The 13349-nt window shown below is 40.5% G+C and overlaps 1 protein-coding gene across 1 annotated transcript in view; it reads left to right on the top strand.

Moving 5' to 3' along the window:
• Positions 1–13349, top strand: part of slit3 (slit homolog 3 (Drosophila)) — a 231779-nt gene that overhangs the window by 212875 nt on the left and 5555 nt on the right. The window contains exons 30-32 of the mRNA XM_067458018.1: positions 1039–1176; positions 2318–2561; positions 4845–4975. Coding sequence (XP_067314119.1) covers positions 1039–1176; positions 2318–2561; positions 4845–4975 — 513 coding nt within the window. The remainder of the gene's footprint in view (positions 1–1038; positions 1177–2317; positions 2562–4844; positions 4976–13349) is intronic.

Raw genomic sequence — 13349 nt, 5'->3', positions numbered from 1 at the left:
TTGCGCTTGCGTGCTTCTAGTAAACACAGAAGCTGGAAACGGCGGTCTTTCGAATCAGCTTTGACCATGACTCTGGAAGACTTGGAGTTAAGCTTTTCTCTGAGAAAAGAACAAAGAGCGGCACTGAAGTCATTCTTAAAAAGGGAAGATGTGTTCTGAGTTTTGCCGACCGGATACGGCGAAAGTTTAATCTGTCAGCGAGCTCTGCTCCACCTTCGTTGCTCTGGTTGGTTGTAGCGCTATCCAATTGCGTGCAGAGGAAGCTTGTTTATCCGTTTATCCGTGCAGAGGGATTGTTTATCCATTGTTTATCCGTGCAGAATGAGTACGTTTATCCCGCCCCTCAGATTGAGCCCTGTCAATGGTGAGTTTCCAGACCAAGCATCTTGATGTGGGTCTGGCTTGTCAGGCTACCAAACTGCTGAAATCACGTGACATTGGCGATCCGAATCGTGAATCAATACGCTGATTCATACCCGTTTGAATCTTTATTTGAGGATTGAAAACAAACACGGAAGAGAAGACAATGCTGAATAAAGTCGTAGTTTTTGTTATTTTTGGACCAAAATGTATTTTCGATGCTTCAAGAGATTCTAATTAACCCATTGATGTCACATATGGACTACTTTGATGATCTTTTTATTCCCTTTCTGGACATGGACAGTAAAGAGTGCATACACTTTCACTGAAGGTACAGAAAAGCTCTCGGAATTAGTATAAAATATCTTAAACTGTGTTGTGAAGATGAACGGAGGTCTAACGGCTGTCGAACGACATTAGGGTGAGTCATTAATGACATCAATTTCTTTTTGTGTGGACTTTTGAAAATAAAATATTATTTGCAAATACTTTAAATTGATTACTTCATTAGTCTACAACAATTAGACCTAGAATTTAGCGTTCTTATTTATGTATTCTCTTAAATGCCTTTTAATCATTTAATTATTCAATTCCATGGTATTTAACTCCCCTAGTGCCTGAGCTGCCTCTTTTGCTAGCGATCTTTAGCCTCTAAACTGTTGTTATTTTATTTTCCAGGTGTGAATGTTTGCCAGGCTATGTTGGCCAGCAGTGCGAGCAGGATTACAACGACTGTCTGGAGAACAAATGCCAGCATGGGGCAGAGTGTGTTGACGCCATCAATGGATACACGTGTGTGTGCAGGGAGGGGTTCAGGTGAGACGTGCATTGTTCACACTCAGGTGTGTTTACTTTGCCTATGTAAAGGACACACCATAGACGTCTGTCATTTGCTAAGCTAAGTATAACTACTAATAAGTTCTGAGAATAATTTAAAAAAAATCTCTAAAGGAAAAATATTTTTTTTACTAATGAGAACCATTTTGGTCATTTCATTGACTTTTTCTGTCTGAATAATAATGATAATAATAATAAGTATTATTATTTTTAAAAATAATAATAATACATTAATATATTAAATATAATTATACATTTAATATTTCAAATTTAACATAGTATTTATTATATAATTTATATTATATAATATCACATTGTAAATATTATTTATTTGTTTTTCTTTCCTTTTTTTAAGCATTTTTTAATATTATTCAGATATAAAAACAATAGCCAAATACTGACCCTGCCATTTTTAGCGTTACACAAACAAGCTATTTAAACTTCTTGTTTTCCTTTTTGCAGTTGTGTCCACAAAAGTATAATTAGCTTGTAAACTGCATACACACATGTACACTCATGTACAAAACATGTACATGCGTGAGAGAAAGATACACATTTACAAACACATTCCTTTCTGATAACTAGGATACTTGCACACCTGTATTCATTATGGTTATGAAAGTCTTGATAAATGGTACAAACACACACATACACACACACACACACACACACACACACACACACACACACACACACACACACACACACACACACACAGCTCCTAGCTTCTGTTGGTGCTTTGTTATATGCTAGTGTATCATTAAATCTGAGATGCACAGAAGATGAATGTCCATATGCCTAATTATAACACTAGCATGTGTGTGGCAGAACAATATCTCACTCCCCAGCATCCTTCACTCCACCACAGCCAGTAATTAAGGGCCTGATGGTGTCTTGAGCCCAGCATTAATCTGGCTTACCACCCATCCTGACACATCACTTTATCAATATTCTAACACCATCTTCTTCGCTTGTGAGAATTAGATTTAAGAAATAAAGAAAGTTCCATTAAAAGTGCTTAAAAATGTGCTTTTTTTAAAAATACAGGTTATAAACTTACAAATATGATTTATTCCATACTTTTGATGCCTTACACATCTCTCCCTCTCTCTTTCCTTAGCGGGTTGTTCTGTGAGAATCATCCACCGATGGTATTGCTCCAAAAGACAAGTCCATGTGATCAATCTGACTGTCAAAACGGAGCCCAGTGTCTGGTCGTGGAGGGAGAGCCCGCGTGCCGTTGTCTACCTGGCTTCTTCGGCATCAAGTGCCATAAAATGGTCACGGTGCACTTCCTCGGCAAAGATACTTATGCAGAGCTCTCCGGCGCCAAAATCCGACCGCCCATGCACATATCCCTCCAGGTACACCTGTGTAACCACTTCCTGTAATGCTTCACAATAGGTCACAGATCGGTTTCTGTAATATAGACTTCACATACAGTATCACTAGCCTCAGGACAGTCAGCATATCACCCAAACCCACATCTGCAGCCACGAGAAGCAATCTGACGTCTATTCTAGTTCTTTTATTTTCATCCTTTGGCCTCTCTGACATTATGCGAATGTCCCCTCGTGTCCAGCTGCGTGAATAATTCCTCTCCTGAGGACATTATGGTAATAGAGGTTGAGCTGGGCTGTTATCTGTTGCAATCAGGGGCACTGCGTAACCGCTAGATCTGCTACAAATGAGCCTATCTTCTCACTGTCGGGAGGGAGGGCACACTGATGTTAATTAAAGTAGGAGAAATTAAAAAGGGCTCAGTAGATGTTTATCTCCTTGTGGACACCAGCATCTCTCACTTTCAGTATCTCTTAACACATTTGCATATCGAGTGGCCTTCGAGAGGGAAGTAATAGTGCATTAGGAGTACTGTTGTTGTCTGAATTTTTCGCAAGAAAACATGAACAATGAGCTTTTAAAATCAAACATATGTATAGACTCCTTCACACTAAGTTCTAAATGTAATATTGTTGTTACATTGTTTGTTTATTGAGCAGCTGGGGTAATTTTTCAGGAATTTTGTAGGAATTTGCATAGGCGATTTTAAAATGAATTAATTACTTCTTAACATTAATAATGCAAATTGTGTGAAGGAATCCAAATACCATGTGCACAAAGCCTATATTAACAAAAACATTTTAATTTTCCTCAGAATTTTTTGCAGGCTATTGTATTTTATTGCATGAATGTTTAGTATAATTTACCTTTACCAATTTAATTTACCTTTAACTCTTTCCCTGGCAACCACCCCCGGCATTATTATAATTTTATTTTATTATTATCAAGACTTGAAAGTTCCCCTAAAAAAGTAATATTTAAAAAATAAAAGCTGACAAAATTAAAATTTTTCAGGCTAGAATGTGCATATGCAATGCTTTTATCACTTGTTTCTGCTCCATTCTTGATCTGGGGTTCTGTACTCTTTTAGAAGATGTGTAATAGCACCCCCTACCATATAACAGTGAAAACACGGAAAGCTGAAAAATGATGTCCATGGTGGGGAGGCGGTGTCTCATATAAATATACATACAGAGTTAAATATTAAATTAAAAATAGTGACACAACTTTTAGTCCAGTAAGACATCATTGTGTGGATTCAGTATTTTGGAGTCATTAATTCCAGCAAGCAATTTTAAGTCTAATAGCCGTCCAAACACAGCCCTGACGTCTAGGCTAAAACAAGACAATATTTGGTCTGTCAGTGAAATTTTAATAGACGTCTAACCATAGCCCAAGAATAGACTAGTCATCTAGAACATGTCAAAAGAAAGGAAACCAAACACCTTGTAATCACTGTTGACTTTGCTTACATGATGGAATATCATACATCTAGTTTTTTTTGGCAAAAACGACATGCAACCAAATTCAGGGTTATTTTGGCTAGAAGTGTGTTACTCATAGCCGGACTATATTGGGTCTATAGTTAACAGAGACAGTGAAATGACAGCTATTGCTTGCTGGGATATAACAAAGTCATTAAGTCAAATCTAAGAGAATGACATAATTTTATGTTTGGCCTTGATGTGAAATATGTCAGAATATGTTACACTTTGGCTCTGTTCAGTCATGTCAGGGCCCTAAAAGGCAACACGCTGAGGCCGGGCACTTGGGAGCTGCAAATATAGAAAAGCAATCAAATTAGGTTGCTTTTTTATTTCCAGCGTTCTTAGTAAAACTGTGCTAAACAGCGTTAATGACTCGGTCCTCCTGTGACATATCCACTGACAGAAACGGAATACAGGGACACATTAACTGCTCATATGCCTCCAGGCTATGAGTAACAGCAGTCCAGTCGATCTCAACTGATGTGTAGAGAGACTTTCACACTCCATAAGCCATCAGCTGCTCTTTTCTTTCCTCCCGTCCTACTGCTTGTATATAAACGTGAGCTGTTTTCCATCACAGCTTGCTCGCAGGCGTATCGTTGGATGCCCTTGACTAAACACGGAGTTAAGTGCCAGTTCTACGGCGGTTCACTCTCGATGTGTATGTCGTGTTGAAATAGTGTGCTTATCGCGTGCTCTTGATTGTTTTGTACATCCCTCTTTTATGCTTCCACCTCAATCTTCAAAAGTCTTCCTGCCGTTCTCCTTCACTGATCTTTTGCTGTCTATTTCCAATTTTCTCCCTCTCTGTCTTTGTAGGTGGCCACAGATAAGGACAATGGCATTCTGTTGTATAAAGAGGACCATGACCCACTCGCCCTAGAGCTGTACCAGGGACACATTCGTTTGATCTATGATGTTGCCAAGTACCCCCCAACCACAGTCTACAGGTGAGGAGACAGCATACACACACACACACACACTCTCTCTCTCTCTCTCTAGGCAATATTCTAAGGCATCCTACACTCTCATAAATTGTGTGCGATAACTGTACCTTTAGGGGAACAATACATTTAGGGCCAGTACCCTCAAAGGAAAAAACTTTGTACTTTATTTACCCTTAAAAGGTTCATAATAGTACCTTTTAGGTGTACAAAGTTGTTACTTTAAGGGTACATCTATAATGTACGATCTGTAGTTCTCACATAAGCCCTGAATCTAGGGGTGTAACAATATACTCACGATTCACAATACTGAACTCATGATACGATACTATCGCAATACTTTAAATCAAAATACTGTAAAGCAGAGGGTTATGTTATTAATATTACTTCTAATAGTAATGTAGCAAGTTAACAAACAATGTGCTATTGATTACAATGCTAAATTTGGTATGGATTTGGGGGGTGGACTTGAACAGGCTTGGTCTTGGTCCCCAATGGACAGGGCAATGGTGACATCAGAATAAAATATTCATGATTATGAACCTGAAAATACTTCACTTATAGGTTTGAAATGATGTGGAGGGAGTACATGATGATGACAGAATTAAATTTTTTGGGTGAATTATATTTTATAAATAGGCAACAGTACAAGATTCTTGTGAATTATATCGTTTGCATCACCGATGCATATACAGGGAGTGCAGAATTATTAGGCAAATTAGTATTTTGACCACATCATCCTCGTTATGCATGTTGTCTTACTCCAAGCTGTATAGGCTGGAAAGCCTACTACCAATTAAGCATATTAGGTGATGTGCATCTCTGTAATGAGAAGGGGTGTGGTCTAATGACATCAACACCCTATATCAGGTGTGCATAATTATTAGGCAACTTCCTTTCCTTTGGCAAAATGGGTCAAAAGAAGGAGTTGACAGGCTCAGAAAAGTCAAAAATAGTGAGATATATTGCAGAGGGATGCAGCAGTCTTAAAATAGCCAAGCTTCTGATGCGTAATCATCGAACAATCAAGCGTTTCAGTCAAAATAGTCAACAGGGTCGCAAGAAGCGTGTGGAAAGACCAAGGCGCAAAATAACTGCCTGTGAACTGAGAAAAGTCAAGCGTGCAGCTGCCAAGATGCCACTTGCCACCAGTTTGGCCATATTTCAGAGCTGCAACATCACTGAAGTGCCCAAAAGCACAAGGTGTGCAATACTCAGAGACATGGCCAAGGTTTTATGGACTGATGAAATGAGAGTGAGTCTTGATGGGCCAGATGGATGGGCCTGTGGCTGGATTGGTAAAGGGCAGAGAGCTCCAGTCCGACTCAGACGCCAGCTAGGTGGAGGTGGAGTACTGGTTTGGGCTGGTGTCATCAAAGATGAGCTTGTGGGGCCTTTTCGGGTTGAGGATGGAGTCAAGCTCAACTCCCAGTCCTACTTCCAGTTTCTGGAAGACACCTTCTTCAAGCAGTGGTACAGGAAGAAGTCTGCATCCTTCAAGAAAAACATGATTTTCATGCAGGACAATGCTCCATCACAAGTACGATGCTGCGTCCAAGTACTCCACAGCGTGGCTGGCAAGGAAGGGTATAAAAGAAGAAAATCTAATGATATGGCCTCCTTGTTCACCTGATCTGAACCCCATTGAGAACCTGTGGTCCATCATCAAATGTGCGATTTACAAGGAGGGAAAACAGTACACCTCTCTGAACAGTGTCTGGGAGGCTGTGGTTGCTGCTGCACGCAATGTTGATGGTGAACAGATCAAAACACTGACAGAATCCATGGATGGCAGGCTTTTGAGTGTCCTTGCAAAGAAAGGTGGCTATATTGGTCACTGATTTGTTTTTGTTTGGTTTTTGAATGTCAGAAATGTATATTTGTGAGTGTTGAGATGTTATATTGGTTTCACTGGTAAAAATAAATAATTGAAAAGTTGCCTAATAATTATGCACAGTAATAGTCACCTGCACACACAGATATCCCCCTAAAATAGCTAAAACTAAAAACTAAATCTTCCAAAAATATTCAGCTTTGATATTAATGAGTTTTTTGTGTTCATTGAGAACATGGTTGTTGTTCAATAATAAAATGAATCCTCAAAAATACAACTTGCCTAATAATTCTGCACTCCATGTAGTCACGTTTAATAATTTTGATATTACCATAATCTAAACGGACATTTACCACTTTAAATGATTTCCTCACACACACACACATTCGTCTTCCATAAAAACGACTGAGTTTCAAAGAAGGCACCCTACTCTCACTCAGAATAGTTCAAGGTGAAAAGGCGTCTTTGTGGGTCTCTCTGTTCTCAGGGAGGTTTAATCCCTGTAAGCTCATGGCACATCATAAAACCATATAGGAGCCCCGGGTTTGCATGACTGCTTGAATCTGCCTCAGGCGAGAGCTTGCTTCTCTGGCGGTTTCCCATGTGAACGCGTCTATGCTGCAGCCGCCATGATTTCGATGCTCATTGGAGCCCCCATAAACACAGAGCTCTTAGCCCTCACCTTCTGCCCTTTCAGCAGACAACCGGCTTGTTGAGTCTGGCGCAGATGGTGCCTGACTCCGGCCTGTTAGGTCACTGCGGATGTCATTAAGCTCGCACAGGCTTTTTAATGGGTTTCGAGAGCCAAGATTCAAGCTTTTAAATCCAGTCTACACACAAACAATGACAGCCTACAGTTTCAAAGCATTTCTAGATAAAAATCGGCCTCCATATCTATGTCTGTTAAGAATGGGTATGTGCCATGAATCAGGGTCTCCTGCATCTTTTTAATTTACGTCTGCAGAAGTGTGAACATTTGTGACTGGCAGATGTTTTAGCAGGCAGTATACGTGAACAGAGGTGAGCTGGGTGCTCAGGCCCTGCCTGCATACTTGATGATTTTGTATTGATCCAGTGCCTCTCGTTCCTGCTGCATAGGGCCACTCTTCAATTCTGTCAGCAGCAAGCGCTGAATCGATTGCTGTATGAAGGAGTCTCAGCATGGAAAATAACATTTCAACCAGATTCCTTGTCTTTGCAGACTGAGGATGCACATAATTAAAACTAGAATCGGCAGAATTAACTGCATGTCTTTAGAGGACTTTTATTGTTGCTGACATTTTAAGAGGAAAATAAGGAGGAGGAACAGACCGAAACCTGCATCTCCCATATGAGCATCATAGCTCAAAATGTTTGGAGCAGGGGAGCTAACCATTAAATTATGACTCCAGCAACATAGCTTTATGTTAAGGCCTTGCCATTGCAAAAAATTGATTTTAAGTTGTCAAAGCCCTTTAAGGTAAGTTAGTTAATTATACAGCCATCTTGAAATGTACCAGTCAGCACTTTCTGTGCAGGCAATTGACATACGAGCACATATATCCGCACATATATTTGCGTTACCCTCGGTTTTATTTAGCAGAAGCGCTTTACTCTTAGCAGTGTGAACAAGTTTCACAGCAGATGCCGACTGAATGCACAGAGTAACGTCGTTACATAATTTTAAACACACTTAAATGTATCTGATATGATAAACAGAGCTGTATTACCTTATACTTATGACCGGAAATAGTGTGGGCGCCCAGTGACTGTGTCCCGTCCCGTCATAATAAAAGTCCCGTTTCTCGTGAGGCGTGTGATTGTGTAACAATTGCTCCAGCGGCCATGCTCAGCTCCACAACACTCGGTCCTGCTCTGCTTCATACTACAGTAACGTTAATAACCGCATACATAAACATGATTTCTGCCCGAGTCCTATTTTCCACCGGCTGTGAGGTGAAGACCATGTCCCAAGATGCTGCGCTCACACTTGGCGTCATCAAACTACACCTTTGTTTTGAATAGGCGCCCTCTAGCAGACAGAAAGTTGCATTGTGAACCTTTAAGCAGTGACAACAAGATAGACAACGCTGAGCTTAGGTCAATCGGTAACTTCTGCAAGGGGCAGAGGACATGTCAGCAATGTATCCGACCATCCGATTGCTGGTTGGGAGAGGTTTATTGATTCTCGTTTTCCCTTTAACACTGCACAACATACGACAAAAAAGAAATTCGACTCAAAAAAGAGTCGACGAGTCAGAATTTGGCTGGATGTAGGAAAGAGGTTGAATAATCCTCATTTCTAAAAAACATTGGAGTATTCCTTTAATGTGTCATATCACATGTACTATCTGCTAGACTAGGACTCCATTGTGTACTTAAACAGTTAAATTAGAACACAGAGGTCTTTAAAATTAAGTACATTTTGATGCCAGGCTTTTTGTAGACCATTAGACCCTACTAAATCTAAGATGTATCATGGCACCCTCAGTTAATCATAGATCCATGTTCACCCTTTAATTATCTTGTTTTCCCCAAGAGACATTATAATGTGTGGCTTTGGCATGTCTGCACCCCATTGTCTTGGGGTAAAGAACAAAGTTCACATGTAAGGCGAGGAAGTGGAAGGAGAGAAATTATACTTCCAACTTAATTTAACTGATTTGGCCATGGCACTGCACACCCCAGCCTGGCAAACATGCTCCTGAGGTCTCCATGTCATAGTTAGTGCTAACCATGTGGAACCAGAGCTAACAGAGCTCCTGAAGAGCCAGCTGCTCAATTTGTAACCCGTCCTACGCCACAATGCTTGGACGTGGGTGCTGCGTTTGGGCAGCTCCCTTGCTTTGGTTTTCCCACCATGGAAGCTGCAGTTTTGAGGCTGTGGTTTGAGCATTCCTGAACCTAGTCTGGTTCAGTGGCTCTCTGCGGGTGCTTGACTTCAAATGTGGAACTGGGTCATAAAGACTCTGTGGGGCGAAGATCAGAGGGGAAAACTTGCAAGATTCCCACATCATCTACAGGTCTCACTGCAGCTCTTCTTACACCTTGTCCCTGCTGAACTTAAGCGAGAGAAGGGATCCCTGACAGGAAAAACAAGGAACTATGATGAGGAAAATGGAAAAGGTGAGAAGGAAAGGGACGTTCTGGGTGGTGGGAAAGAAGACAGATCAGACCCCAGAGAGATGAAGAGAAACTGAGAGCCAATGAAGAGTGAAGGACACTTATCTCTGCAATGTGATCCTACCTCGACGGAAGGTGTGGGTGAGGGGAGGGGAGGGAAGGAGAGACTAAAATATGCACTGGGGAGGAGAGCGAAGGAGGCTCTTAACTAGCAGTAATGCCTCATTACCATGAGATGAATGCTTAGGTCCATGCAGCGTGTTAATGCGCTGCCCTTTACTAAATGTCATGCTGATCTGAGTATTAGTTTAAGCAGCGACGTGGGCAGTTCCTCAGCAAAAACGGCGGTTTGTTGAAACATCGCAGGAAATTGAATGAGAATGTTAGAATTGCAGTGCTCCCTACCCCCAGCTCCTCAGCGTGGGCTCGCCATCCTGCACCACACCTAACCACAGCTCTAAAAGCGGCTAATGTTTGGCATGTCAACTGGGTTTAACGCTGAACAGTGCTAGGATGAATGGGGAAGGGTCAGAGTATGTTTTTAAGGTCTGTTTTCATTTCACCCGAGATTAGCACTAAGTTCCTGTGTGAATGGAGGGAAAGTAGTGGTAATTCAGCCTGAGTAAAATGAGTGAGTAAGATGTTTCCTTGGGTTGGCAAAGACCAGATGGTTGTGGTGTTGTAAGAACGACTTGGCTATGATAGCAGAAAGCATAGTCAACGCTGAGGGAGGCTAATGCTAACTGTCCACACAAAGATTTAGTGCAGGCCTGCTTATACTTCCCTGTTAGCTATAGCATTAGCGTACATCGTTTACATTTACGCATTTAGCTGAAACTTTTTTTATAAAAAATACTTGCGTTGCATTCAAGGTACAGATTTGATCTGTTCTTGCATTCTCTGAGAACCGTGGCTTCGCTAGTGCCATGCTTTACTGTTTGAGCTTTAAAGAAGGCTACATTATTTTCATCTGAAGGATGAGACTCTTGTCCTTTGCTACTTACAAACGATTTGATGTTAGCGGTTTATTTCAATCCATCTGTAAAGCAAAGCTAGTTGGTTACACCCCATGACATCTTAAACGCTACATAATCTTGTTTAACAATTCACTTTCCAAAAAGGCGTAATTGACTTTACATCTGCAGTCTGTTACTCTTAGCTAGTGTAAGCAAATGATAGCGCAGCGTAATTGAATCTGGAAAATGTAAATGTCTACAGGTTTGCTGATCTAGATAACTCTCCAAGATGAAGGAGTCGGTAATAGTTCCTAACATTGTGTATGTGTCATTTATAATGCGGTTTTGCTCAAGGAAAAATAGAGTATTTTATTTTCAGCTGACAGGAAATTGACTTCCCCTCATGTGAGAGGGGTGACATGAGGTTGCTGAAATCTTCCACGGGTTTCTGTTTGTTTTTATTGAGTTCCATAATGGGCTGCTTGAAGCTAATATGCAGGCTAGCCGCACATCAAAGACACTCCACCTTCTCAACCCCCCATTCTAAAAATATTATGGCCTCAGGATATTTTCTGTCTGTCAGAATATGAACAAAAGGCCAATAGTTGCGACCTCTTTGCTACATCTCGAGGAGTTGGTTTATAGTGCCCCCTAGTGGTGTTAGACCTTCACTGCACACATTCAAGAACATTTTTTGTTCCAAATGAAGGCTTCTGTCTCCCGTAGTGAGATTTATGTTCTGATTAAGTCTGTTTTCATTCTTGTAATAGAACCTTCCTCTTTGTACCATAACATTCCCACTCTCACCACCTTTTCCACAAAATACTCTTCCGATTTACTTCCCAGCCAGCATGTAGGCCCTCAGACCGACTTAACGAAAGACGGCTGTCAAAACCAGAGACAGCGGATGAAAATGTCCTTATATTATGAAAAAGTCGTTCCTCTCTGGTGGTACTGTTGTATCAAATAGACAGGCTTGAGATGTTTGGGGGGGGTCTCAGCCAGCAGACAGTAGTGTTTGTTGCGAAAGCCTATTTTGAAACAGGAATTGAATTATGGGCCTGTAATGCAAACCACACGTGTGCCTGTGTTGGGTCTTTGTTCAGCCAAGACCTCCGTGAACCGTACCCCCCCCTATATCTGGGGACACTGATCTGTATCCGCACCTATGGCCTCAGCATTTCAGCAATGGAAAATTGCATTGCAAGCCAGCGCAAATAGTTGCCTTCCCACAAAGCAACAATTAGTTCATTTTAATGCTAGCCTTTGTTCACTTAATGTATTTGCTGGCAATGCTCTGTTGTTTTAGGTTGTTTTTCAATTTAGTATATATATATATATATATATATATATATATATATATATATATATATATATATATATATATATATATATATATATATATATATATATATATATATATATATATATATATATTAAACATAGATACCAATAAATGTTTCATCCATTAATTCATTCATTCAGTTGTACCCCCAAAGACAGAAAAAGAGGAAAACCTTGTTTAAGGCTGAGGGGAGATTAAGATATACTGTACTCACCACAATATCATTTCTTTCACCCCCTTCTCCTCTCTCTGTTGGTCTCTGGGTCTCTTTGCCAAACCACTGTCTCTAGCTGTCTGTAACTGCTTGTGCTCCATCCAGCAATAACTACTACAATACAGAACCAGGGTTTCTTCAGCCTGAGAAGAATGATCTGGAGTTAGTTCAGATGATAGTGATGAGTTCATAACCTTAAAGCTCACCTTTAAACAAAACACAATCTTACAAGTCAGCAGAATCTGGGCCAAACAGCATACTACAGTCTCTGCAACGTCAGAAACTAAGGAAGAAACAGGCAAAAGTCCTCCAGCTGTGCCGGTCAGAGCATGCTGTCATGGTCTATAAGATGTTTCATGGAGGTTTCATGGAACCGGGGAACAAACGGCTCTCTTCAATGGTTTAAAAATGACCGTGTGAAAGAGAATCGCTCTCTGGAGTTCACGCAGTCACAGTGCCAAACTCAGCAGGATGTGATTTGAGCGCGCTAACTCAAAGAAAGAGTGAACTCATGGCCAACACAAGCTCTCCTTTTCCCACAACATAAGCTCTCCCCGTGCCAGTGCCAAAATCACTGGAAATACACCTGACGGAGTGTAATGTGGAAACCATAGCATTTCAGACAGTGGGGAGATATTCTGAATAGCATATGCAGCCGTTGCATTTGGACATGATACGGTCGGTTAAAGCTGTCTTTAAGGCTCTAGCATTTTGTGTATCCTAAATACACACATTTAAATAATATTTTGGCAAAATTTTGCAAAATATAAGCTTGATGGGAATTGACGCAACAAAAAAAAAATCACTTATAATATTAAATAATATTATTTTTATATTACTATATTTATATTTTTATATTACCATTCCATGTGTACTTTTTGCTAACACTGTCTCCCTGGTTTAAAAACAAAAACAAAAGCAAAACTGAA

This window comes from Pseudorasbora parva, chromosome 11 (genome assembly GCF_024679245.1).
Source record: "Pseudorasbora parva isolate DD20220531a chromosome 11, ASM2467924v1, whole genome shotgun sequence".
Taxonomy (NCBI): Eukaryota; Metazoa; Chordata; class Actinopteri; order Cypriniformes; family Gobionidae; genus Pseudorasbora; species Pseudorasbora parva.
This window is presented reverse-complemented; position numbering and strand designations above follow the sequence as displayed.